At 40.2% G+C, this 26,486-nt stretch overlaps 1 protein-coding gene and 1 long non-coding RNA gene across 2 annotated transcripts in view; one reads left to right on the forward strand and one right to left on the reverse strand.

Moving 5' to 3' along the window:
• Window positions 1–239: 239 nt before the first annotated feature.
• LOC132210707 (uncharacterized) lies at window positions 240–25,676 on the forward strand. Its single transcript, XR_009446882.1, has 3 exons — window positions 240–298; window positions 3,840–3,951; window positions 25,487–25,676. It is a non-coding gene; the product is annotated as an uncharacterized LOC132210707 (long non-coding RNA).
• The window catches only part of ppp2cb (protein phosphatase 2, catalytic subunit, beta isozyme), a 28,201-nt gene continuing 18,039 nt past the window's right edge, over window positions 16,325–26,486 (reverse strand). Inside the window, exons 4-7 of the mRNA XM_048542876.2 lie at window positions 25,154–25,243; window positions 22,830–22,991; window positions 19,024–19,142; window positions 16,325–17,183 (exon numbers count right to left, since the gene is read on the reverse strand). Of these exons, the coding sequence (XP_048398833.1) occupies window positions 17,111–17,183; window positions 19,024–19,142; window positions 22,830–22,991; window positions 25,154–25,243 (444 nt within the window). The 3' untranslated portion in view covers window positions 16,325–17,110. The remainder of the gene's footprint in view (window positions 17,184–19,023; window positions 19,143–22,829; window positions 22,992–25,153; window positions 25,244–26,486) is intronic.

Genomic DNA, 26,486 nt, shown 5'->3' on the forward strand with positions numbered 1-26,486 from the left:
GGAGTAACCGGGCAATGGAAGGAGAGAGAGGGATAATGGGAACTGCAGATGCTGGAGAATCCGAGAATAACAAAGTGTGTGGAGCTGGCTGAACACAGCAGGCCAAGCAGCGTCTTAGGAGCACTAAAGCTGACGTTTCGGGCCCAGACCCCTCATCCGAAAAAGGAATGGAAGGACAGGGTGTGAAATGTCAGGATTATGAAGCCTGCGCATGTGCAGATCCGCCGCGGAGGCGAGGAGCCAGCGCGTGGAGATCGGTGGAGCGGGCCTGCGCAATCGCGGGCCGGACGGTTTGACGGTAGGCTTGAGGGAAAGGAGCACGTGCGCAACGGTTATTCTTTGAAATGTCCAAACCCAGAGCGGGAACTTTGAATGAGGAGTATGAATCTGGGCTGGTTAGATAATAAGAATGCTTAACAAACCAAGCTAGGATTTTGTATCAGAGATAATGGGAACTGCAGATGCTGGAGAATCCAAGATAACAAAGTGTGAAGCTGGATGAACACAGCAGGCCAAGCAGCATCTCAGGAGCACAAAAGCTGACGTTTCGGGCCTAGACCCTTCATCAGAAAAAAGGGGAGGGGGAGAGGGAACTGGAATAAATAGGGAGAGAGGGGGAGGCGGACCGAAGATGGAGAGTAAAGAAGATAGGTGGAGAGGAGAGTATAGGTGGGGAGGTAGGGAGGGGATAGGTCAGGCCAGGGAAGACGGACAGGTCAAGGAGGTGGGATGAGGTTAGTAGGTAGATGGGGGTGCGACTTGGGGTGGGAGGAAGGGATGGGTGAGAGGAAGAACCGGTTAGGGAGGCAGAGACAGGTTGGACTGGTTTTGGGATGCAGTGGGGGGAGGGGACGAACTGGGCTGGTTTAGGGATGCAGTAGGGGAAGGGGAGATTTTGAAACTGGTGAAGTCCACATTGATACCATTAGGCTGCAGGGTTCCCAAGCGGAATATGAGTTGCTGTTCCTGCAACCTTCGGGTGGCATCATTGTGGCACTGCAGGAGGCCCAGGATGGACATGTCATCTAAAGAATGGGAGAGGGAGTTAAAATGGTTTGCAGAAACATTGGGGAAATCAAGCGGAGGCTTGGGGACCGCTTTGCAGAACACCTCCGCTCGGTTCGCAACAAACAACTGCACCTCCCAGTCGCAAACCATTTCCACTCCCCCTCCCATTCTTTAGATGACATGTCCACCATGGGCCTCCTGCAGTGCCACAATGATGCCACCCGAAGGTTGCAGGAACAGCAGCTCATATTCCGCTTGGGAACCCTGCAGCCTAATGGTATCAATGTGGTCTTCACCAGCTTCAAAATCTCCTCTTCCCCCACCGCATCCCAAAACCAGCCCAGTTCGTCCCCTCCCCCCACTGCACCACACAACCAGCCCAGCTCTTCCCCTCCACCCACTGCATCCCAAAACCAGTCCAACCTGTCTCTGCCTCCCTAACCTGTCCTTCCTCTCACCCATCCCTTCCTCCCACCCCAAGCCGCACCCCCATCTCCTACCTACTAATCTCATCCCACCTCCTTGACCTGTCCGTCTTCCCTGGCCTGACCTATCCCCTCCCTATCTCCCCACCTATACTCTCTCCACCTATCTTCTTTTCTCTCCATCTTCGGTCCACCTTCCCCTCTCTCCCTATTTATTCCAGAACCCTCACCCCATCCCCCTCTCTGATGAAGGGTCTAGGCCCGAAACGTCAGCTTTTGTGCTCCTGAGATGCTGCTTGGCCTGCTGTGTTCATCCAGCCTCACATTTTATTATCTTAGTTATTTCATGAGTTGTGGATGTCACTGGCTAAGCTAGCATTTATTGCTCATTCTCAATTGCCCCAGGGAGGGTGATGGTTTGCTGCCTTCCTAAATGGCTACAGTCTGTGTGGTCTAGTGACAGCTATGTTGTTGTTAGGAAGTTCATGGATTTCGACCCAGTGACAATGAAAGAATGGCAATATACTTCCAAGTTATGATGGCATGTGTCTTGGAGGAGGACATGTAGGTTGTGGTGTTCCCATTGCATCTGCTGCCATTGTCCTCCTTGTGGAATATGTGGGTTTGTAAAAAGCTGTTAAATAAGCCTTAGCATGTTCCAATACATATTGTAGATCGTAGACCTTGCTGCTACCTTAAGTTGGTGGTGGAGGGAGTTAGTGGATCGGGTGCCAATTAAGCAGGCTCCCTTGTCAAGCTTTTTGAGTGTTGTTGGAGCTGCAGATAATGTCAGGCTTTTTGAGTGTTGTTGGAGCTGCAGTTATCCATACAAGTGGAGTCTATTCTATTATGCTGTTGGTTTGTGGCCTGTAGATGGTGGATAGGCTTTGAAGAACCAGGAAATGAGGTTACTTGCCACAGAATTCCCTGCCCCTGACAGTATTTACATGGCAGGTCCAGTTCAGATTCTCATCGATGGTAACCTTCGGGGTCTTGATAGTGGAGGTATCAGGGATTATAATGCCATTGTATACAAGAATGGAGTAGTTGGATTCTTTCTTGTTGGAGATGATCATTTTCTGGCATAATGGTTAGTTGCCACTTATCCACCTAAACCAGGATACTGTCCAGATCTTGTTGCTTATGGACACAGACTGCTTCTGTATCTGAGAATTGGTGAGTGGCGCTTAACATTGTGCAATATTTAACCAATATATACACCTCTGCCCTTGTGCTAGACCGAAGGTCAATAATGAAGTAACTAAAATTGTTTGGGCCCAGGACATTATCCTGAGGAACTTTTACAGCAATGATCTGGAACTGAGGTGATTGACCTCTAATAATGACAACCGTCTTTCTTTTTGCCAGGATGACTTCAACTAGTTAAGAGATTTCACCCTGGTTTCCATTGAAGACTTAGAGAATTGGGACCAAGTGTAGACAGTCAAAATTCAATGATGACACTAAAATGAGTGGTACAGCAAAGAGTGCAGAGAAGACTGAAAGCCTGGAAAGTGGTATAGATAGGTTGAGTGAGTGAACAAGGGTCTGGCAGATGGAATGCAATGTTGGTAAATATGAAGTTATCTAGTTTTAGTAGGAGTAACAGCAAAATGGACTATTATTTGAGTGGTGAAAAATTGCAGCATGTTGCTGTGCAGAGAGACCCGGGTGCCCTTTTACATAAATCACAAAATCTTGGTTTGCGGGTGTAGCATGTAATTAAGAAGACAAATGGAAAATTGTCCTCCATTGTTAGAAGGATGGAGTTTAAAGACAGGGAGGTAATGCTGCAGCTGTATAGTGTGCTATTGAGGCTACTTCTGGAGTACTCTGTACAATTTTGGTCTCCTTGAGAAAGAATGTACTGGCACTAGAGGGATGTAAAGGAGGTTAACTCAGTTGATTCTGGAGTTTACAGGATTGGTTTATGAGGATATATTGAGTAAACTGGGACTACACATCAGAATTTAAAAGAGTGAGGGGGCATCTTATAGAAACATAAGATTATGAAGGGAATAGATAAGATAGAAGCAGGGAGGTTGTTTCCACAGGTGGATGAAACTAGACCTAAGGGACAAAGCCTCAAAATTAGGGGGAGCAGATTTAGGATTGAGTTGAGAAGGAACTTCTTCACCCAAAGAGCTGTGAATCTAAGAATTCCCTGCCGAGTGAAGTGATTGAGGCTACCTCATTGAATGCTTTCAAGGCAAAGATTTTTGAACAATAAAAGAATTAAAGGTTATGGTGAGCAGGTAGGTAAGTGGAGTGGGCCCATGAAAAGATTAGCCATGATCTTATTGAATGGTGGACTAGGCTCGAAGAGCTAGATGGCCTAATCTTGCTCCTATTTCTTATGTTCCTGTGTTCTTCTGTTCTTGACTTTAATTTTATTATGGCTCCCAGATGACACATTCAATCAAATGCTGCCTTGACATTGGAAGCACACACGTTCACCACACCACTTGAGTATCCTTGGCAGAACACACAATGTGCATCAGTGAGCAGACTATTGCGAGTAAGTGCCACTTGATAAATGACCTCTTCCATCCCTTTACTGATGATTAAAAGATTAGTTTTTTTTCTGTTTTTTGCAGTCAGGGCATACTTTGCCAAGTAAATGCTGCCGTTATAGTTGTTTTGGAATAGTCTGGCTTGTTCTATGATGTGACTTGTTCTAGATTACAGGTACTATTCCTGGAAAGGCATCAGAGCCCATTGTTTTTGCAGTATCCAGAACTTCAATTTTTTCCTCAGTATGTCATGAAATGAATCAAACAGGCTGAAGCCTGGTATATGTGATGCTGAAATGGATCTTCCATTTGACACTTCTGGTGGGTGATAGTTGCTCAAATGCCATATTGGCACCTAAATGTCAATGATTTTAAATGATTTAGTTTTTGAATTAAACAGCAGTGGTTGGATTCCCAAACAGTATTGCCATTTTCACGTGTTTCCAAGGCCAACGGGGAAAATATGACATTTTATGCTCAGTTTTGATTCCCATCTCCTCTGCCTTAGTGTTAAAATGACTTATGCATATTAAAGTCCATGTTAAGTAAGTTATTGCAAGGAACTACTCTTCAGATCCATTTTAAACTTCCCTGGCATTCAGTTCACTATTTTTCCTGCTAGTAAAGAGCACCAAGCTGTATTTTTATCTAGGGTTCGTGTTATTCACTGTAGACATGCCTGATTCATTTTGACTCTTTTGGATTTTGAAGAGGTTATAGAGTTCTAATACTTTAAAATAACATTACAGCCAAATTGTATATGTAACCCTGTGAGCTATTAAAACGCCATTGATAAAGCTCAGGTGACAGCTAAGAATTATGCCTTATGGGACACTAGCCTTTGGACAAAACTGTCAAACAATTGCTATCCCTGGTCTAACATCAAACCTTATCAGAACTCTGCAAAGCCAGCTAATAACTGCGTCCAAGTTTGCAATACAGACTCCTAGCATAAATTAGTTACCTTTACCTTCTACCTGTCCTTTTATCAGAAAACTAGGTGTGGAGATCAGGTTGTGAAAAGTTGTACAGACTAGCCTTTGTGCCATGTTTTTCCAAGATATTTAATTGATAATTTTGACTTTGTATAATAGTGTAAAATGGATGACACTTGATCAATTAGCCATTATTCATGTCATACCAGAACGGAAAATTGAGAGAGACACATAACATACAGCCAATCTGGTATCACCTGTTACCCATCTTCAAACCAGCATCCACCCACTTCCAAGACTGGACTGGAGGGCAGGTCTTATGAGGAAATGTTGAGGGAGGTAGGGCTTTTTGCATTGGAGTGAAGAAGGATGAGAGGTGACTTGATAGACGTGTACAAGATGATGAGAGGCATAGATAGAGAGGATAGTCAGAGACTTTTTCCCAGGCTGAAAATGACTATTACAAGGGGGCATAATTTTAACGTGATTGGAGATGTCAGAGGTAGGTTCTTCACACAGAAAGTGGTGGGTGTGTGAAATGCACTGCAGGCAGTGGTAGTGGAGTCAGATACTTTACGGATTTTTAAGTGACTCACAGATTGGGACATGGAGGATAGTAACATGTAGGGTATGCAGGGTAGATTGATCTTGGTATGATAATAGGTCGTCTCAACATCATGAGCTGAAGGGACTGCACTATGCCGGACTGTTCTATGTTCTAAAACTGCAAGCTACGCACCCTTGAATTGAAAAACACTCAAACAGTTGGAGACTGTTGTAATTTATGCTTCTACTTCATCTGAACTCTACAACCTGGAATTGAAAAGCTGCAACCCCTCTGCAGGAATTTTCCCAGGGGAACTCTATGGGTTGATGGAATCCATATCTCAGTACTTTTGTCTACAACTACTGGCTTCCAATAACTGCAGTTGTATCCCAGCTCTAGGCTCTTCATGAAGTCCTCAGCCATCATGGCGATAAGCTGGTCCAATACTCTATGCAGCTTTCTTTGTGCTTTCAAAAAAATGTTCTTATGCAGAGGTTGTGTGACTGAATTATGTTTGCATAATTTTCTGCTGCAGATTTGTCTTGTTCATGTGAACTGTGTCTAAGCAGAACAGTTCAGATGGGGTACTCACATCAGCTTCTCTGCCTGAGCAACTGTCATATTGTTTGTGGTTTAGTTCATTGCTCAGAGAGAGATAAATCTTAAAAGACAAACACAAGTTTCCATGTGGCTATCATTGCACTGAAGTCAAGTGCTTGTTCATTGATGTGCTTTCTTTTTGGGCTGTAGCTTGTAGCCTTGTGGTTTCCATCAGTAACATTTAGGTTTCCTCTCGCTTTCACAAAATGAGTTTCCATTGTTTTATACATTTGATTTTAAAACATACAAGACTTTGGTTTGGCGGTAATTGACAGTCTCAAAATATATTTAATATGGTTTGTGGCTTATTTCCAATGTTATCAGAAGAACACAGTATGCGTTGTGGTATCGTCAGCATCAGCCCAGTGACACCACTGTTTTCTTAGAGGCTTCATGCCCCACACCAGAGGCATGAGACCAATATAAGCTCGACACTTATTACAACTGCTGATGGAATGCTCACTGTCAGATGTACTGTCATTGGGATTAGATATTAAATAGAAGCTGTAGCATAGAAATTCATTGATGGGTTCACTTTACAAACTTAAAATGCAACAAAGCCCAATAAAAATGGGCAACAAACATGCAGACTCTCTGTAATCAGAGATGATGGGAACTGCAGATGCTGGAGAATCCAAGATAACAAAGTGTGGAGCTGGATGAACACAGCAGGCCAAGCAGCATCTTAGGAAAAGGGTCCAGGCCCAAAACGTCAGCTTTTGTGCTCCTAAGATCTGCTTGGCCTGCTGTATTCATCAGCTCCACACTTTATTATCTGCAGACTCTCTGTGTTGGAAGAGCACCACATAACCCATCAGAAGGACTGATTATCGCTGTCCTATTATGGTGATGTGATCAATGTTGCGGCCCTTATGTGATGCATATGAACATATTTTGGAACTCCAATGATCTTGACCCAGCGATGGTGAACAACCTGTAATCCATGCTCCAACAACACAGGATGATATTGTCGGCACAACATTGTGGGCTGAAGGGCCTGTTCTGTGCTGTACTGTTCTATGTCTATATCTGACTATGGGAATTATAGGTATTCTAGATGCATTTCAAGGCTTGATCCAACAACCTCTATTTTGTTGCATTTGCTGTATTTAATCAATTGAGCTATTCTCCAACTGAATGCCAGCAAAATCTGAATTCAGTTTTCTGCAAAATTGACAATTTTGTTTGCTTTTCCCAGTTGCATATGTCAAGTACTAGAAGAGAAAGGTAGTCCTCTAGTGACTAGAAAGAGGAACTGCATTATTGATTATGCTGAAATTTTAATATTTTCAGAGGTTTGTGCATTGAATAATTTTGAAAAGTGTCAATTAAAAGAGAGATCTTGGTGCCCACATACACAAATGCTTAACATTGAAGTGTATGTTGATGATGTGGTTAAAAAAATAAACCACTTATCTTTATATATAAAGGCATATGATGTACAAAAAAAAATCATGCTAGAGATTTATATCACTGGTTATGTTTCAACTGTTATACTTATTGGCATTACCTTTCAAAAAAGATATAGAATCATAGAATCCGGACAGTCTGGAAGCAGGCCATTCAGCCCATTGAGTCCACCCCACTCCTTCAAAGAGCATCCCACTGAGACCCAGCCCCCTACTCTGTTCCTGTAACCCTTCATTTCCCATGACCAATCCACCTAACCTGCACATCTTTGGACTATGGGAGGAAACCAGAGGACCTGGAAGAAACCCAGGCAGGTGAGGAGAACGTGCAATCTCCACACAGACAGTTGTCTGAGGGTGTAATCAAACATGGGTCCCTGGTGCTGTGAAGTAGCGGTACCAATGTCTGAGCCACCATGCCACCTTGTAGGAAGGAGGAAATACAAACATACCTTCTAGGTGAAGCAACACTTCACCTGCACTTCCCAGAATCTAGTCTACTGCATTCACTGCTCACAATGTGGTCTCCTCTACACTGGGCAAACAAAGTGTAGACTGGGTGGCTGCTTTGCAGAACATCTACATTCTGCTTGTAAAAAAAGACCCTGAACTGCGGATGTTGTAAATCTGGAACAAAAACAAAGTTGCTGGAAAATCTCAGCAGGTCTGGCAGCATCTGTGAAGGAAAAGAAAATCACAGTTAACATTTCAGGTCCAGAGATCCTTTCTCAGAACTGATGTTGGATGGGAAAATGTCAGTTTATATGCAGAAAAATTGGGAGTGGGATGGTGTAGGGAGTAACATTGCCTGCCACTTCCCTGGCTGACATGTCTCTGGCTTGCAGCAGTGTTCTAGTGAAGCTCAATGCAAGCTGGGAGAACAACACCTCATCTGCTTGGGGACTCTGCGGCACTCTGGACTCAGTATCGAGTTCAATAATTTTAGGGCCTAAACTCTCCCATGTCCCAGCCCCCTACCCCATACCACATAGTCTGCCATTACACATCACTTGTTGTTAGTCAGTAATAGTCCCCATTAACAACCATTCACCCTCCCAGCGATCGCTATCAATTCTTTTTCTGTCTAACTGCTCTTCTGTCTCTTTAGGCTCTATCCTATTGTTTACTCCCTACACCATCCCGCTCCCAATTTTTCTGCATATAAACTGACATTTTCCCATCCACCATCAGTTCTGAGAAAGGATCTCTGGACCTGAAATGTTAACTGTGATTTTTTTTTTCCTTCACAGATACTGCCAGACCTGCTGAGATTTTCCAGAAACTTTGTTTTTGTTCCAGATTTACAGCATCCGCAGCTCTTTTGGTTTTTGTTTGGTTCATTAATATCCTTTAGGGAAGAAAACGACCATTCTTACCTGGTCTGGCCAAATGTGATTCCAGACCCACAGCAATGTGGTTGACTTTGAACTGCCCTCTGGGCAATTAAGTTTGGACAATAAATGCTGCCTAGCGGGCAACGCCCTCATCCCGTTAATGAATATCAGCAACACATAAGATTGTTAAAAAAAACTCCTTCAACAACATCACCACCAAATCCTTCAGATTCAATGGAGGACCATTGAACAAATGCATCTTCTTATGCTTCTAAGAAACAGGGAACATTATTATTGCTAAACTCGCTATATAAATGCTGTTCAGGAGTGCTGTTTCTTCCAATGCTAACTTACTATCTCTAGATTTTCAGTCTTCTTTACTTCTGTTTTTCTCTCCACTAATTTAAGATATTGTGTTTAGTAACCAGAAGCAACATGAAATCCTTTTGAACTACTAGGTATTCTTATTGGCTGGACTACTGGAAATGAATTAGCAATTATTAATATAATGGCGATATTCCTATCATAAAAGGTAAGATATAAAAATAATTTTTGTAACATCAGACATACATTTGCTTCTCACTTCAAAAACCAGCTTCCACAGCAATATTTTTAGTTCTTACAAGCCCAAAGCTAACGCATGCTTTTCAAAAGAATTCTTTCCCTTTCTTTCTGTCTGTTTAACAAATTTGACTATCGTATAATATTGGCTTAACTTACACACTTTCACTTAGGATTAAAGTTGGGTTGTCTGTGTTTATGATAAGTTCTTATTATTAAATCTGTTCCTGCTTTACAGAGAATATTAGAAACATTGCACCCAAATTTGTAGGTTAACACTATCCTGCAATTCTTTTGTCATATAACGTGATGTTTGAGAGTAGCACTGTAACCAGTAGGTTTGGAGATATACAATGATTTCAACATCGAGCCATCCAGCTCAGGTTTTATGACAGTTAGGGAATTAAATAATTATATTTTAAATTCTATCCTCTCACTGTGAAAGGAGTCATCATACCCCATCACCGAATGATGCCTTGCACAACCTTCTGATAAAACACCATAGCCCTATGTAAAATCTCCATACAAAATCATCTGCCAACCTTTGATCAAAGAAGGTAGACAAACAATTTATTTTGAGACCTTAACACTAATTCCACAGAACTGTCGCATCTATCAATATTGAGTAACAAATGTGACATGCTTTGTACTTCTCTCACCACAAGAGGATTCACCACATTGGGCTAGCTTCAAAGAAGCATCCAGAACCTTGAACATCCTACCTACAAAGCTACAAACAGGTATATTACATTATTTGAGTGCAGTGATGAGAGAGTGGTGCGTTGGCAGATACGCTGTTTTTTTGGACGACACCTTGAACTTGACGACTTGTCAGGTGTAAAAAGTGTTTCCGAACTTCACTCCTGACAATCACATGCCAAAGATTGCGATCCTTTACTGAACATTCTAGAGTTGTCAGCTTGCCAGTGCCAATTTGTGAGCTGTTTTATTGAGAATGTAAACGGAAGCGTACAGACAATATGAAAAAATAACAATTCACACAGTATAAAATACCAAAATGAACTACATCCCTCACAAACGTTAGAGAGATAATGACTGCAAATGGGAATGTTTGTATTTTCAAGACACGTACTCACTAGACATAGACACTGCAGGAGCTTGGAAAGTATTTATCTTGCCTGGGTACAGGTCCAGCCTTCTAATGAGGTATTGCTTTTGTAATTGTCTTGTATTGTTTACGGTAACATGACAAATGTATACTATCAAAAGTGTACAAGAATGTAAAGAACCCTTCACTGAGTGAACAGTCTCTCTCTCGAGCTGAATCCCAAATGCATATGGTAAACATAATGTATGCTGTGTCTAGACCCCTAGCCATCTCCATGTTGAGTGTCACTTGGAACACTAAAACAATTGACATAGTGGACCGGGAAATCAGATGATCAGACACATCATGCAGGTGACTATTTTATTTGCCACCCAGGCAATTATGTGTTGTAGCCAGCTGAATGGATCTCTGTATTTGGAGGGGGACTGGTGGAGCAAGACAAGGGAGATAGATGTATGTGGCCCAGAACTTCCAGGGGACTAACTCAACACAATCAGAAGACCAATAATATCGAAGGACAAATCAAGAGCTATTGTGTGGGAAGGCTGAGTCACCTCTGGGCAGTGTCATGTAAGTGGCTGTAGAAATAAAGATGATCCCCATAAGGTGGTGGTTGCTGAGAAGAGAGACTTGTCTGGAGACGATGCCTTTAACTGGAGGCCCCTGTGGTCAAAAACTAAATTTTGGGTAGGCAATTTTGTTCTCTTAACAGTTAGATGAAGAAAAAGATCTGGTGGGATGCAAAAAAACAAACTGGGAGAGGAGTCAGCACAAGGTTAGGACAAATTATCTTGGAAGTACCGCAGTAGTCCAGATTGATGTGACAAAAGACAAAATGAGGAAAACTATGTGTGAGAGAGTCTATGTTGGTGTTTAGTCTCTTTTTGTGTTTAGAAACTGGTGAATGTGTAAAGAACATCTGAGCAAAGTTGTAAAAAATACATGCAAGTTGAAAGTAGCAATAACTAGAAGAAGCTGTGAAAAAAAACAGAGTTTATGTTATGAGAAAGTGTTCATTTTTATCTTGCTTTGTTTTGATGGTCTAGTAATGGAATTTCTCAGGTGGGCCCAGGTTGTACAGAGTTCAGATGATCAGAACAGTGGATGAAAGTGTCATATCAGGCTGAGCGAGAGCAGCAGGAGGAAAAGTTTAGCTGGTTTGAGGAAGGTATGTCATTGTTGTCAGCACAATTAATCTATTAGAGAAAGGAAGGATTAAGTGAGGGAAAAATCTTGCAGAAATGTAGGTCAAGTCAATAGGTTGGGAAAGTGGAGTTCCTGAGGACATATTGTGCAGTCACAGCAAGGGAACGGGGATAAAAGTACAGTGAATGAGAGAGTTGCTTGAAACAGAGGCATAGCAAAGCTGAGCAAGTGAGAGAGGGAATATTAAACAGCCTAGCTGGAGACTAGCAAAAAGACAGGAAAGAGAAAGAAGAGGTTCCAAAAAGAAAAAGGTACAAAGGGAGGAAGGAGTGGGCTATAAGGGAATAAGAACATAAAAAATAGGAACAGGAGTAGGCCATCTGGCCCTTCAAGCCTGCTCTGCCATTCAGCAAGATTGTGGTCGATCTTTTCTTGGACTCAGTTCCACTTACGTATTTATCCACCATAATCCTTAGTTTTCTTACTGTTCAAAACAAATCTCTCAGCCTTAAAAACATTCATTTAATGAGGTTGCCTCAACTGCTTCACCGGGCAGGAAATGCCACAGAGTCACAAGCCTTTGGGAAAAGTTCCTCATCAACTCAGTCCTAAATCTACTGCCACTTATTTTGAGGCTATGTCCCCTAATTCTAGTTTCACCCACGGATGGAAACAATCTCCCTGCTTCCACCTTATAAAATTGTGTAAGCAATAGTTTCTATAAGATTCCACCCCTGCTCCGCCATTCTTGTAAATTCCAATGAGTGCAGTCCCAGTCTACTCAATCTCTCCTTATAAACTAACTATCAACTTTGGAATCAACCTAGTGAACCTACTCTGCACCCCCTCCAGTGTCAGTACATCTTTTCTCAGGTCAGGAAACCAAAACCGTACACAGTACTCCAGGTGCGGCCTCACCAGCAACTGATACAGCTACTGCAGTACCTCCCAGATTTTAAACTCTTTCATTGCTAGAGGGACAGACAATATACTTTTTGCTTTTGAAATTACCTGCAGTAGTTGCAAGCCATCTTTGTTTTGAGATTCATGCCCAAGGACACCCAGATCTCTCTGCACAGCAGCATACTGCAATTTTTTCACTAATTAAATAATAGGAGGCTGCAAGTGGAGAGGAAAAGTGATTGCAAGCAATTCAAGGCAGTTACAAAGACTGCATTCTATTGGTTCCAAGGCAAAACATTGCAAAAGAACTTGACAGAAGTTGTTCAAGGTTAAAAAGAATGGAGGGGTATAATGGGCAATGTACCCAGAAATTGGAGAAAAATCAGAAAGATACTGTGCTCCTTGTCCCTGCGTACAAGCAGTGGTAATAGCTAACAACCAAAAAGCTATGTGCCTTTTAGTGTTTTGAATTCAGACAGAAAATGACGAGGAGCTACTGTTACTTGTGAATTTAAAACTAAACTCCACAATCAAGGCCAGAGGCCAATATAACACTAGGTCTGATATCAATGAACAGGTCCTCTTTCGCCTCCAATTGGATCCATCCAGTTATAGTGTTGATTTCTTGACAAAAACAATGAGATAAATTCCATCCATCTCTGGATAGTCTGGCAGAAATCACTATCATTTTGTGGGCATTTTTTAATGAATCCAAGTTTTAAAAAGAGGCATTGGGACCAATTCTTAAATACTTTTTCACCGGCTTTTGGACAATAGGTCTGAATCAGTGTCTCAAGATTGGCAACTAATTAGAATTAACTTCTCTACTTTTTCATTGATGCTGATTTACATGGGACACAGGAACCGTAGGCCATTCACCTTTTCTGTATATCCCTCAGTACTCTTGCCGAACAAAAATCTGTTAATCTGTATGTGGTGATGGAGATGTAAAAGTAGCAACAGATTGCCAGTATGGAGCTGGGAAGATCACAGCTGGGGTAGGTAGCAGAGGAGCAGGAGGATTGACATTTTGGGTCAGGAAGCCTGGTCTGTTGCTGATACTACCTACCCCTGGAGATGTGGAGCTGGTTTAAAAAACAGATATTGCGTGTCCTTGATAGGCAAGTCCCTGTCAGGCAGGGAGGAAGTGATAAGGTATGGGAACTGCAGTTTACTAAAGAAATTGTATCGCTTGTTAAGCAGAAGAGGGAGGCTTATGTGACGATGAGTCAAGATGGTTCATTTGAGGCGATGGAGAGTTACAGGTTAGCTAGGAAGGATTTAAAGAGTGAGTTAAGAAGAGCAAGGAGGGGATATGAGCAGACATTAACAAGTAGAATAAAGGAGAACCCTAAAGCTTTCTATAGGTATGTGAAGAATAACAGGATGGCTAGGGTAGGAATAGGACCAGTCAAAGTCGGAAGTGGAAAGTTGTGTGTGGACCCCGCGGAGGTCAGAGAGGTCCTAAACGGATATTTCTCATCTGTTTTCACTCAGGAAAACGAGAATATTGTAGAGGAGAAGACTGAGTTACAGGCTTCTAGAATTGAAAGGATTGAGGTTAGTAAGGAGGAAGTGTTACCAATTTTAGAAGGTGCGAAGGTAAATAAATCCCCTGGGCCGGATGGGATTTTTACAAGGATTCTCTGGGAAGCTAGGGAGGAGGTGGCGGAGTCTTTGGCCTTGATCTTTGAGTCCCCATCGTCTACAGGTTTAGTACCAGAGGACTGGAGGATTGCAAATGTTGTGCCCTTGTTCAAGAAGGGCAGTAGAGATGACCCAGGTAATTATAGACCTGTGAGCCTTATGTCTGTCGTAGGAAACGTTTTGGAAAGGATTATAAGAGATAGGATTTATAATCATTAGCAAGCAACAATTTGATTGGAGATAATCAACATGGATTCATCAGGGGCAGGTCGTGTCTCACAAACCTCATTGAATTTTTTGAGAAGTTGACCAAGCATGTGGATGAAGGTAGGGCAGTTGACGTAGTGTACGTGGACTTCAGTAAAGCTTTTGATTAAGGTTCCACAGGGTAGGCTGTTGTAGAAAGTACTGAGGCATGGGATTGAGGGAGATTTAGCAGTTTGGATTAGAAACTGGCTTTGTGTAAGAAGGCAATGAGTGGTGGTTGATGGAAAATATTCAGCGTGGAGTCCGGTTTCTAGTGGTGTGCCTCAGGGATCTGTTTTGGGACCACTGCTGTTTGTCATTTTTATAAATGACTTGGATGCAAGCATACGTGGATGGGTTAGTAAGTTTGCAGATGACACTAAAGTCGGTGGAGTGGTGGACAGTGTGGAAGGATGTTGCAGGGAGACTTGGATAAACTGCAGAATTGGGCTGAAAGGTGGCAAATGGAGTTCAATGCAGATAAATGTGAGGTGATTCACTTTGGGAAGAATAATAGGAAGGCAGAATACTGGGTCATTGGAAAGATTCTTGGTAGTGCGAATGTGCAGAGGTATCTTGGTGTCCATGTACATAGATCCCTGAAAGTTGCCGCCCAGGTTGTTTGTGCTGTTAAGGAGGCTTACGGTGTGTTAGGTTTTATTGGTAGAGGAATTGAGTTCCGGAGCCGTGATGTCATGCTGCAACCATACAAAATGCTAGTGCGGCCACATTTGGAATATTGCATGCAGCTCTGGTCGCCCCATTACAGGAAGGATGTGGAAGCATTGGAAAAGGTGCAGCGATTTACCAAAATGTTGCCTGGTCTGGAGCGAAGGCCTTATGAAGAAAAGCTGAGGGACTTGGGTCTGTTCTCATTGGAGAGAAGGCGGCTCAGATGGGATTTAATACTGACATTCAAGATGATCACAGGACTAGATAGGGTGGACAGGGAGTGTCTTTTTCAGAGGATGATGACGTCAGCTTGTACGAGGGGGTATAGCGACAAATTGAGGGGTGATAGATTTAAGACAGATGTCAGAGGCAGGTTCTTTACACAGAGTGGTAAGGGTGTGAATGCCCTGCCTGCCAATGTAGTTAACTCAGCCACATTAGGGGCATTTGAACAGTCCTTGGATAAGCAGATGGATGATGATGGAATAGTGTAGGGTCATGGGCCTAGATTAGTTCATAGAACAATACAGCGCTGAACAGGCCCTTTGGCCCTCGATGTTGCACCGACCTATGTTCTATACTGTGTTATCTCTGACTCCAGCATCTGCAGTCTTTCTATCCCAGATTCCCAATGTCTATTGTGGGCAAAGAGAGGTGCAGCGCAAGTGGTTTCCTAGTGTGGTTTCCGAATTGTGCCTTCTTGTAGCGGGTTCTCCTACCACAGGAAATCTTTTTTCTATTCCTACCCTGTGAAATCATTGCAAAACGTCTTAGATAACCTATCAAATATATGCCTCAAAATGAACTGTTGAAGCAATGGTGTTTATAAGAAGAGGTTGAGTAGATTGGACCTGTTCTTGTGGAATATAGAAAATTGAAAAGCAACTTTAAATGAAATATACAGATTCTATGATGTTGGAAAAAATGTGCTTTTTTTTTAAAGACATTGTAGTTTTATTTTAAAATTTGCCTCAAATTACAATAAATCCTTAAATTGTTTCTCATATTTAGGTACTAAATCAAATCCAATTATAAATGTCCAATAATCAAGTCTGTTGAATTTGTCTTTTGCCCAGCTAGGGGACACATACCAAATTTGGTGATTTTAGCAAAAATCAAATATTTCATAAAAGATCACCAGCAATAGTTTCCTATGCCAGAAATCATCCTAGGAAACATGAAAGGAGCAGATAAAGAAATTATTCTAGAAGTTTCAGAAGCAATCCATGATTTAAAAAGAAACTATAAAAATTCAAAAATCAAAGTGTAAAATGTCTGGGAAAGAATTGATGAGACATTAACCAATCCAAAGGTTCAAGTTTCGTATTTTATTAGATGAAGGAGGAAATAAGTGAAAAAAATTCAACAAGATTTCAGACCGTTTGTGCATAGTTGCTCAGTTCAACTGAAATCAGTCATAAAGGGAAGCCACAACTTTATTTAATTACCTAAATGATCTACCTGAAACCCAGTAACTGATTATTTGTAGTTTATTGTTCAAATACACCAAGTTGAAGTCGCAAGCACTTGTATGTCAAATATATACAAAAAAGTACAGTAACACAGAACAGTGATTCAACATTGAAAAAGGGACATTTTCTCCAACACTCCAGAAGGACACGGAGTCCCTTTCAAATGTCCACAGGATACATTCAGAACAGGTGTTATGTGCCCCTTACTGAGGGCAAAAAAAAAAGAAAGGGATTGTAAAGCAATACACGCCTGGTAAAACTACAACCAAAAATATCATGACTGTCGCAAGTGAACCTGTTTATTATAGCATTTGTACATCAATATTTCACAGTCTCCTAGGTAAAACAGAATAACATGTAATAGCAGGCAAAATATTACTGTTGGGACTGAATACCATATCTTCCATACTGAAACAAAACAAAGAAAAAATAGAAATTACTATTCAAAATTGTGCTCAATGCTCCAGGCATAAGTCTGCCTTCAGTATGGCACATTTGGTCCGTGTTAATGCTATTAGGTTGTGACAAACAGAAGTAATTTCACAAAAAACATTTAAATTATTGTTGCTTTTTCGGTCGTAGGTGAGCTGCTGGCATGGTTATAGTGTATAATTAAGAACTCTTTACAGGAAATAATCTGGAGTACGGCGAGTGACATGAGGCTCTCCACGGCGAGGTGCTGGATCAAACTGAAGGCTGTAGGAAAGGAGTTACACTTAGTACAGTACTTGAAACCAAGAGCACTATAAGTCAAAGTACAAACTTAATACTTATCTATTATAAACTAATGAAAGTGTTTTATAAAGTAAAACAACTTATGAAAATTTCAATAGTTTATAGCTGTTGCTCTTCTAAAGTGCTTTTGTCAGTCTTAAAGTTACAATGCAAAACATAAGCATTTGAAACAATTAATTCTCGGCTTAGTCAGTTTGAAAAACACCAAACCTACTAAAATAACAGAAGATTACCATACAAGAAAATTAAGTAATTCTAATAAGTGATATGTACAGCGTTAATAATGAATTGTGTTTCCAAAACAATACAGGTCCAGGAATAAAGATACCACTGGAAAAACTGTACTAAAACAAAACAAAAAAATCACCAACAATCCTTCAAGTGCTCCATTTTGAGTTACATATTGTAGTAATGTTTTAGATGTCAATTGTAACTGTTTAAAAATATTCATGTATGAATAGCAGCAAATACTAAATTCAAATTATTTTACTTCTGAGCAGCATGAAGCCTAGACACTCAGTCAGAGGTTGCACAGCACCTTGAGCAAAGATTTTAAGTAAAAGTATGGTAAAAAGTTAATCTAAACACCAACATGAATATTCAAATAATTATCACTAATTATTTTAAAAACAAAACAATGTTTGTGGAAGCTTGATTTTATAAATGTTCACAAACTGGATTTCAAACAATGGTGTCAATAACAAACAGATTGGCTTCCATTTACAAGGAATCAAGTCATGAGATGAAGACCCACATTTCAGTAATAACCAAATGAAAGCTAATCATTTCAAAACGTACCATTAAGAAAATGCAGGCAGTTTGAGCTAAAAACTGTAGCAGGATGCTAATTTGAGCTATGGTAGCAGGATTCATTTTATGGCTTCAGTAGCCTCAAGCTATAAAAGGCAAAGATTAAAACACAGCATCCTGTCCAGCATTTGGGACAAGATACTGCAAGTATCCAACATTGGATAACTGCAAACTAGCACATGAAGACTTTAAAACCAGGTCAACAATTGTGCTCATGTAGGTTTTGGACAGCACAAGGTGAAAGGAGATGGAAAGACAAGGAAAGAAAGTAGAGAAGAGGCTCAGAGGCATGTGCAACAAACAAAACCAAATTACTGGAGAAACACAGCAGGTCTGGCAGCTTCTGCTGAGAGAGAAACAGCACTATCATTTCTAGTACCATGATCCTTCTTTAGACCTTGCCAGACTTGCAGAGTTTCTCCAGCAATTTCAATTTCAGATCCCAGCATCTGCAGTTCTTTAGTTTAGAGATATGTGCAACATGCTCTCAAAACAAGTTCTCCACTCAAAACAACAAAAGGTAAAATGACTCCTTTTTAAAAACATCTATATTACTGTTGATAGTTGCTTTAGAACCAAGTGCACGCTCAATGTTATTATCTCCCTCCTCTCAGTTTCAGACCTAGAGGTGTTTGGTGTTGACTCAACACGAGAACTGTAACTTTGAATCTACTCGCCATCTACAAAAAGGAATCAATTTTCCATGACTGAATCACCATGCTCCTTTACTGGATGATTTAAGCAAGCATCTATGGATTCCATGGTATTGACTCAGTTGCCAGATTTAAAACTGGGAAGCTTTCACCAGACAAACAGTTAAATCTAGTGCTGGAAGATGGGAGCTTACTTAGGAATTCAGTATAACCAAACCGATTTTTACCTTTCTGCTTAAAAAAGGTACAAGTTTACCTTAAAATAATGTTTTTAATGAATGCTGTCTTAAACAGGGTGCTTACTTTAAAATATTAAATTTGGATTCCATCATACTTACAAGGAATACTTCAACGTGTCATCCAGCTCCATAATAGCAGCTTGGTTACCACAGCGATAACAATAATTTGGAGCACTGAATATTGTTACCACGTTTCGATCATGACACCAGTTGTATCCCTGGGATCAAACAATTGAAAAGATCTTTAACATGTTGAAAAAAAAATGCTCTTCATAGAAACTACACAGAACACCCAGGTAAATGCTGCTGAGTTCTCACTAAACCTTTTCAATTACAGTAACTGAGTTTTTCGTGTGTTGGCAAAACTACAGTAAATATTTAAAGTATGATTGAGGATACTAGAGATTTTTTTTTTAATAACAGCTAATAGGCTAACTTTACAAGGATGAGACTGGGTACCTCTCACAAATGACTGTGCATCTAAATTATACTATAATATCAGAATATTCATAATTGCCTCAGGGATAGAAGAACGAGCTCCATATGCTGAAAATACTTTATTGCCAGACCATTACAACTTACTTTTCCTTATGTACAAGCACTATGATAACATTAGGCATTGATACATTTCTCAGGCTTAACCATCAGTGCTTTGCAATATATACATTATACAAAAAATTTAGTTTATTAAAAAAGATTAAAATCCAAAAGGAAGCCCATTTTTCTCCCACAATTGTTTTGCGTTGTGTCTGAAACTACCAAACAAACCTACATTTTGATTTGTCAATTGGTCAAACAGATTTATACAGAGTTACACATACCATGAAGAATGCCCACACTGTTCAATAATGGTGTGTTACTGCAGTCTCAAAATATTTAAAATGGATAGAAGAGGATTTATTCTCATTGGAAAACTGACAGTTTTTAATAAAAGGTAGGATTAATCCATTTTAAATTTTGTTAGAAGTCTAAGCCTGCACTAAATGCCATTGCGATGAGGTTCGATATGAGACTAATTTCACAACTAAATCTAAAGAATACCATTTGTGTCAACATATGTTATAAATGGGAAAGTGTTTGCCAGTCAGATTTTAAGGCGCTCAATGAATCACTCAAAGTTATGAGAGGCACAGACAGGAAGAAGCTTTCTCCTTGTTTGGGAAATGAATGACTGGGGGTATAGATTTAAGGTATAGTGTTGAAGGTTTAGAAGAGTTGAGGAAAAAATTGTCTTTCACCCAGGGGGTGGTAGGAATCTGGAACTCACTGCCTACAAGGGTAGAAGAGGCCAAAACTCTCAACATTTTAGTAGTATTTGGATGTACACTTGTGATGCCAAGGCATACAAGGCTATGGACCAAGTGCTAAAAATGGAATCAGAATAGTTAGACACTGAATTTGTGCCAATCAAAAATAAATGAGCTGAAAGGCCTTATTACATGTTGAAGAAGATGTCAGACTCCCCTAAGATAGCAAGAAAACCAATGTAGTTGGCAAGTTTAAAATGAAAGATAATTAGTTTGCATATTTCCAGGATCAGGCCATCTGTTTCATATCACATTGGAGATGGTTATGAGGGTGGGGTAAGAAGTTTTTTTTCTGAATTTTGGTCCTGAGCAGCTTGGAGAAGGCAGAGACAGAATCTGCCGAAGAACGAGAGACATCAAGGACTAAGAGTTCACTGGATGTGAGAGAAACATGCGCTCAAAATAGCAAGTCTAGAATCATTAGCTAATTCTGACCACAGAAGGGGAAGCCAGAAGGGCAGCTAACGTGACATTATTATTCAAGAAGAGACAAACCACACAATTATCAGCCAGTGATTCTAGGATCTGTGGCAGAGAAACTATCGGGAAAAAATCCCAAAGGTTGAAATTAATCTCCACTTCAAAGACAGTTTGCAAAAGCTTTATAAAAGGGAAACATCTAACAAATTTGATTAGAGTTTTTGAGACAGTGATTAGGTTTATGTACAAGGACAGTGCAGTTGACGATAATATACATGGATTCCAGTAAGGCCTTTAACAAGGCCTCACTTGGCAGCCTGATTAAGGAACTAAGAGTCCACGAGATCCAAAACAATTTAAAAAATTGATCCACAATGTGCTTAGTTGCAGGAAGCAGAGGATGATGGTCAAAGGGTGTTCGAGTGACTGAAAGCCTATGTCCACTGGTGTACCAGAAAGTTCAGTACGGGGTCCCACACTATTTGCTGTGTACGTTAAATGATCAAGACATGCATTTAGACAATATGATCAGCAACTTCCTAGATGACACCAAATTGGTACCCTGGTAAGTAGGAAAGGCTCAGATTTCAGGACAACACAGACTAGCTAGTCAGACAGACGGAAAGTGGCAAATGGAATTTTGTCCTGAAGAGTGAGATAGATGATGCCTTTTCTGAAGGCAAACAATGCAACGGAACATTGAATTGTAGGACCATAGGGAAGTATAGGAGGAGATCAGAGGGACCTTGGCAAGCATATCCATTAGGTCCTCGAAGGCAGCAAGACAGATAGATAAAAAAGTGGTTAAGGCGGCATATGGGATACTTAGCTTTATTAATCAAGGCACTGAATACAAGAACAAAAAGGTGGTGATGATGGAGATGAATATAATGCTAGTTAGGCCATAAAATTGTAGTACTGGTGTGTAGTTCTGGTCACTATATTATAGGAAAGATTTGGTTGCACTAGAGAGGGAGCAGAAGATTATGTTCACCTGGATGTAGCAGGGGCTGGAGGGCTTCAGTGGTCATGAGACACAAGAGGATGGGATTTCTGTTATTAGAGCAGAGAAGGCTGAATGGGGGCGGGGGGGGGGGGGGGACGCATGGGAAGAATGTAGTTTAGGTATACAAATATGGAGGGTAGATACGGAGAAGTTTTGCCCCTTAGTAGAGGAGTCATTAGCTATGAGACACAGCTTTTAAAAGATATGAACCATGAGGTTTAGCAGGGATAAATGAAAAACAATTTTACCCAGTGAGTTGTGGTTATCTTGAATTCATTGCCTAAAAAAAAGTGTAGCAGAACCAACAGAAAACTCTGTTCAGAATTTTAGTTTGAAGTATAGGTAATGTTAAAAAGTACTTGCTCATTTTCTTTTGCCAGTAAAAATGTTTTTTGCCTTTCTTTAAAAAAAAAAATAAAAAGATGGTCTTTTCAGCTAATAACTGGGACTTTGAACAACCTTGGCCGTTTTTCTAAAAAACATTTAGTCTCTATTGAGATTTTACACTTTCTTAAACCCAATACCATCTCTGTAGCATTAATAATCAATTTAAATACATCTGAACTCTCAAGGAAGGACTACAAAAAAAACACGTCTTAGTAATGTTGCATTTCATGAGGAGTCTGGTTAAGGGACAAATTTAATCTGCACAAAATCTATAAGCCTTAGTTACAAAGGTGATTGGAATTTTGTACACCATAGTAAACCTATTTCCCCCATTTTGTTTGCTTTTCTGGTTTCTCAGCAGCCTGTGCAAGACCTACTAATGCATCAGACCACACAACACATTATTAAAAATATTAGACCAATTTTATATTAATTCTAAGCAGAACATCAAGACCAAGATAAAGGAGAATATTGCCTTCAAAATCAGCTAAATGTACATACCTGTTTTTTTTTAAAAAGGAGTAGAATGTAATGCTTAATTGGTACAATTCTTAGGATTTCAGCTTTGGTGCAAAAATCAGCCCAGCTGCATTTAAATTATCAGTTTCTATTTTATGCTATATTTTTAGATTAAATCCCTACTGAAATAATATAACATTTGAAAACATTTTTAAAAGGAATTTGAAAGGAAAAGAATGCTGACCTTAAGTCTGAAGCTACAGTTTGAACTGTTCCAATTCCACTTAACACATGGTATAATTGTAGTTTAGACGTAGATTCCTTACCTCCATTACAAGCTGATGAGCTCGGGACACCAAAGTTAGCCCATTTGCATGGTTAAAGGTTTCTGAAATATCCTGTCCAAAAGTGTACCCAGCACCTCGTGGAGAAATCCCCCAGCCGCCACGATCATCAGGATCTGACCACAGCAGATCGCACATTGGACCCTGATTGCATAGAAATTACTAGAAATCATACAACTTCACAATTTTAATAAAATCTTTTCCATAACACTTCTCTTCTTAGCACAGCTTATTAGGAACTGTTACGAGTTTGCTGATCACAGCAATTTTGGCATTAGAACTTTACAGTCAGCTATAGAAACTCAAGTTAAGGAGATTATGGTTCTTACATATAGTGAATTCTATCCAGTTAGCTGCTGTAAGGTATTGTACATCAACACCAAACACAGGATTAAAATGGGATATTCTGGCCAGTACAGTATTATTTTTAGAAAGTTAGATCAATGACATGTAGGATAGCCATTTTGGCAGGTACTGCACAGTATATATGGTAGTTCACTGCAAGAAAGGAGTCAATGTCTCCAGAAGCATAGAGGGTATAGGATGCCAATCAAGCTGACTGTCTTGAATAGTTCAAGCGTCTTGTACTTGTGGGAAACAGCACTCCAGACAAGTGGAGGGGATTCAATCACACCTTTAACTTGTGCCTTGTGAACAAACTATGGGGAAATCAGGAGGGAAGTTAATTGCTGCAGAATTGTTAGCCTCTGACCTGGTTATCCAGACAGAACAGCTCGGTCCAGTTCAGTTTCAGGTCAATGAAATGCCCCAGGACATGGATAGTCATGGATTCACTGGATGTGAAGAGGTGATGTCTAGATTCTCTCTTGTAAGGGATGGCCATTGTCTGGCATTTGTGAGATGTAAACATTACATCTGACATTAACATATTCATAATTTTAATGGGGTATCTCAAAAATACTCAGATTTAACAATGGTGACACTGAAGAGAAGATCCAATAAGGAACAGTGTAACCTGACTCAATTATAGGACAACTGACTCGGAGATGCTAACATAGTTCAATACAGGTAAATCTAGTAAATAAAATACATGTAAATGAAACTGTAGTTTAACTGGTTATGTTGTATACATCAAGGATAACGTAGGTGTTTTAAAATATTAGTCAGAACTGGTTTGCGCCGGGTTTGGTCACCAAATCAGGGAACTGTCATTGCTGCCTTTGAAAGGGTATAGATGTGGTACAAAGATGTCTCAAGTATGAGGAAGTAACATTATGGGTAAAGATGGGATGGGCAATAAATACTGGCCTAACCAGCAACCCTCATATCCCATGAGCAAATATATAACAAACTGGCTTATTTTCTTACATGCAAGTATTGTAGGTATGTGCTTACTAGGTTTCAAAAAATATGAAAGGAATTTAATTTGATCAAAACAAATAGCTCTTGGAACTTCTAAAAATAAAAAAGGAGACTGCGAACAGTAAGATGCAAGTTTTGCACACTCTTTTCCCCCCTCCCCAGCCAAAAGGAAATAGTTTTCAGGAATACAGCGTAAAAAGTATGCCACATCAGCATATTCCCCAAGTACAAATCCAGCAATGTTCTGGGACTAAGGAACATGGTAAAAACCAAATAATCGGGGTGAATGTGTCAAAAAGAATACCAAAGAGTCTAAAAATTATTTTCCATTCCAGACTATACCATAACTAAATATAATTTACACCATACACAGGACCAAAGGTAATTCCCTCCTAAAGAGTGAGAGTCTTTTTTATTGCAACATTCTCAGACCCAATTTGCAATAGTTTGTGCATTAATACGGCAGACAAAATCCCACTTCAAAACAAGCCTTGACGTAATTTTTAATTGTTTTCTTCAACAGTGAGAACAATTATGCTGCACAAATACAATCCAATATAAATAATATCAGTAAGTTTATCCAAAAAGACATTACGTATACTAATACCAACGTGACTACAACGGAAAGTTTAAGGTGGCCTAATTCAACAACCTTAATTGTGAAGTAAATGCAAAGCATTTAGAGCTTAACTTCGAAGAGAAAAATATGAAATGCAATACTATACAGCAGCAGGTGTTTGTGATACTCCAGAAAACACGTGATCGCCTCTTTCTTCCAGAAATGTACCACACTCAAGTCACCAGTTTCTCCACAGAACAACAGAAATAAATAAGGCCAATTATACACAGTTATTATTGGACCAAAGGCAATGTGCGTGAATTGTTCACGGATAGTTGCTAGATCCAAACAGGTATGACATTTCCATTTCATGCTCCATTTTTGGAAACAATCCCTAGAACAAACAGAACAGGATGAAACTCACCTCATGAGGCACTTCTTGCAGACGATCCAAGGCTCGAATATGATCTAATGTGTCTATGGACGGAGAGAGGCCACCATGCAAACAGAATATCTGTGGAAAGCAAATCATCACTAAGTGAACATAGTATTCATGTGGAAAAGGTACATTGAAAAGATCCAGATCTGTAAAATTAAAAATTTTCAGAAGTACAGATTGTATTAAGACAGAACCTTAAATCCTCTTTAAAGACTCAATGAATTACTTGACCCTACTCTGTTCATTTCACCAATTTTGATTTAAAGTTTAAATAAAAACAATAACAGCTTGTCTTTTAACCATCCTCTTCTTTCCTAGTTTTATTCTGTATGCAGGAACACAACAGGAAACACGGACAACAAATGGCAAGTTCCAGAAATCTTCTCGGCTGATATATGCACTAAATGGAAGTGACAGTTGGCAGCTGTGTCCTGAGGCAACTTAAGAGTTGATATGATGTTCAAGAGAAACTCTAATTGAACCTACCCTTGAATAAACTTACCAATCAACTCAGACATTATATTATTGTTTATTTTGTTGTTCAATGCTTCATGGCAGCTCCTTTTTATCAAAACTCCATGCTTGAATGCCTCCACTCACAGCATCCACTTTCACTTTGACATCATTGCAAGGTTCTGCTGAAATTGTCACCAATGCTGTCAGCCCCATATTTACATATTCTAATCTTCACCCATCATCCGTCTTTATAAACGTTTGACCTTGACAAAAAAACGTTTGCTGTTCATACCTGACATAGTGCTGAATCTTGCTCATTTATCACCTATTTTTGGTGCCAGATACAAATGCCACAAATCTAAATTATTTCATGGGCTGGCTCCTCTAAACAGTCCCACACAAAGCTCTGCACCCACTCTGCTTCAAGTTCTCCTCTCCTTCAGTTCAGGAAGCAGCGCTAAGAAAGCTTGTGATTTCAAATAAACCTGCTGGACTATAACTTAAAGTCGTATGCCTTAGACTTTGTCCACCCAAGTCCTTCATCAGCACCTCCACATCATGTTCTCCAATGTAACCTCCCGATTTCTGCAGCTGTGTTGACACCCGAATTATTTCTCTAAACCACTACTTCCCTCTTAAAAAGATTCTTAAAACCGTTCTCCCTAATCAAACTCGAGTATCTTCTTTAGTTCTGCACCTATTTATCCAATTAAGCCACTACGATGCATCTTGGGACTTTCCACATGTTACAAGGATTGCAGGTGGGTAAAGCACCTAAGCCCTTCATTTGCTTTACAGCATAATGGGACTGTTTGTGCAAGTAATAATCTGCACCCTTCCCCAGCTCATTGCGTTCTACTTT

Source organism: Stegostoma tigrinum, chromosome 1, assembly GCF_030684315.1.
Source record: "Stegostoma tigrinum isolate sSteTig4 chromosome 1, sSteTig4.hap1, whole genome shotgun sequence".
NCBI classification, from domain to species: Eukaryota; Metazoa; Chordata; class Chondrichthyes; order Orectolobiformes; family Stegostomatidae; genus Stegostoma; species Stegostoma tigrinum.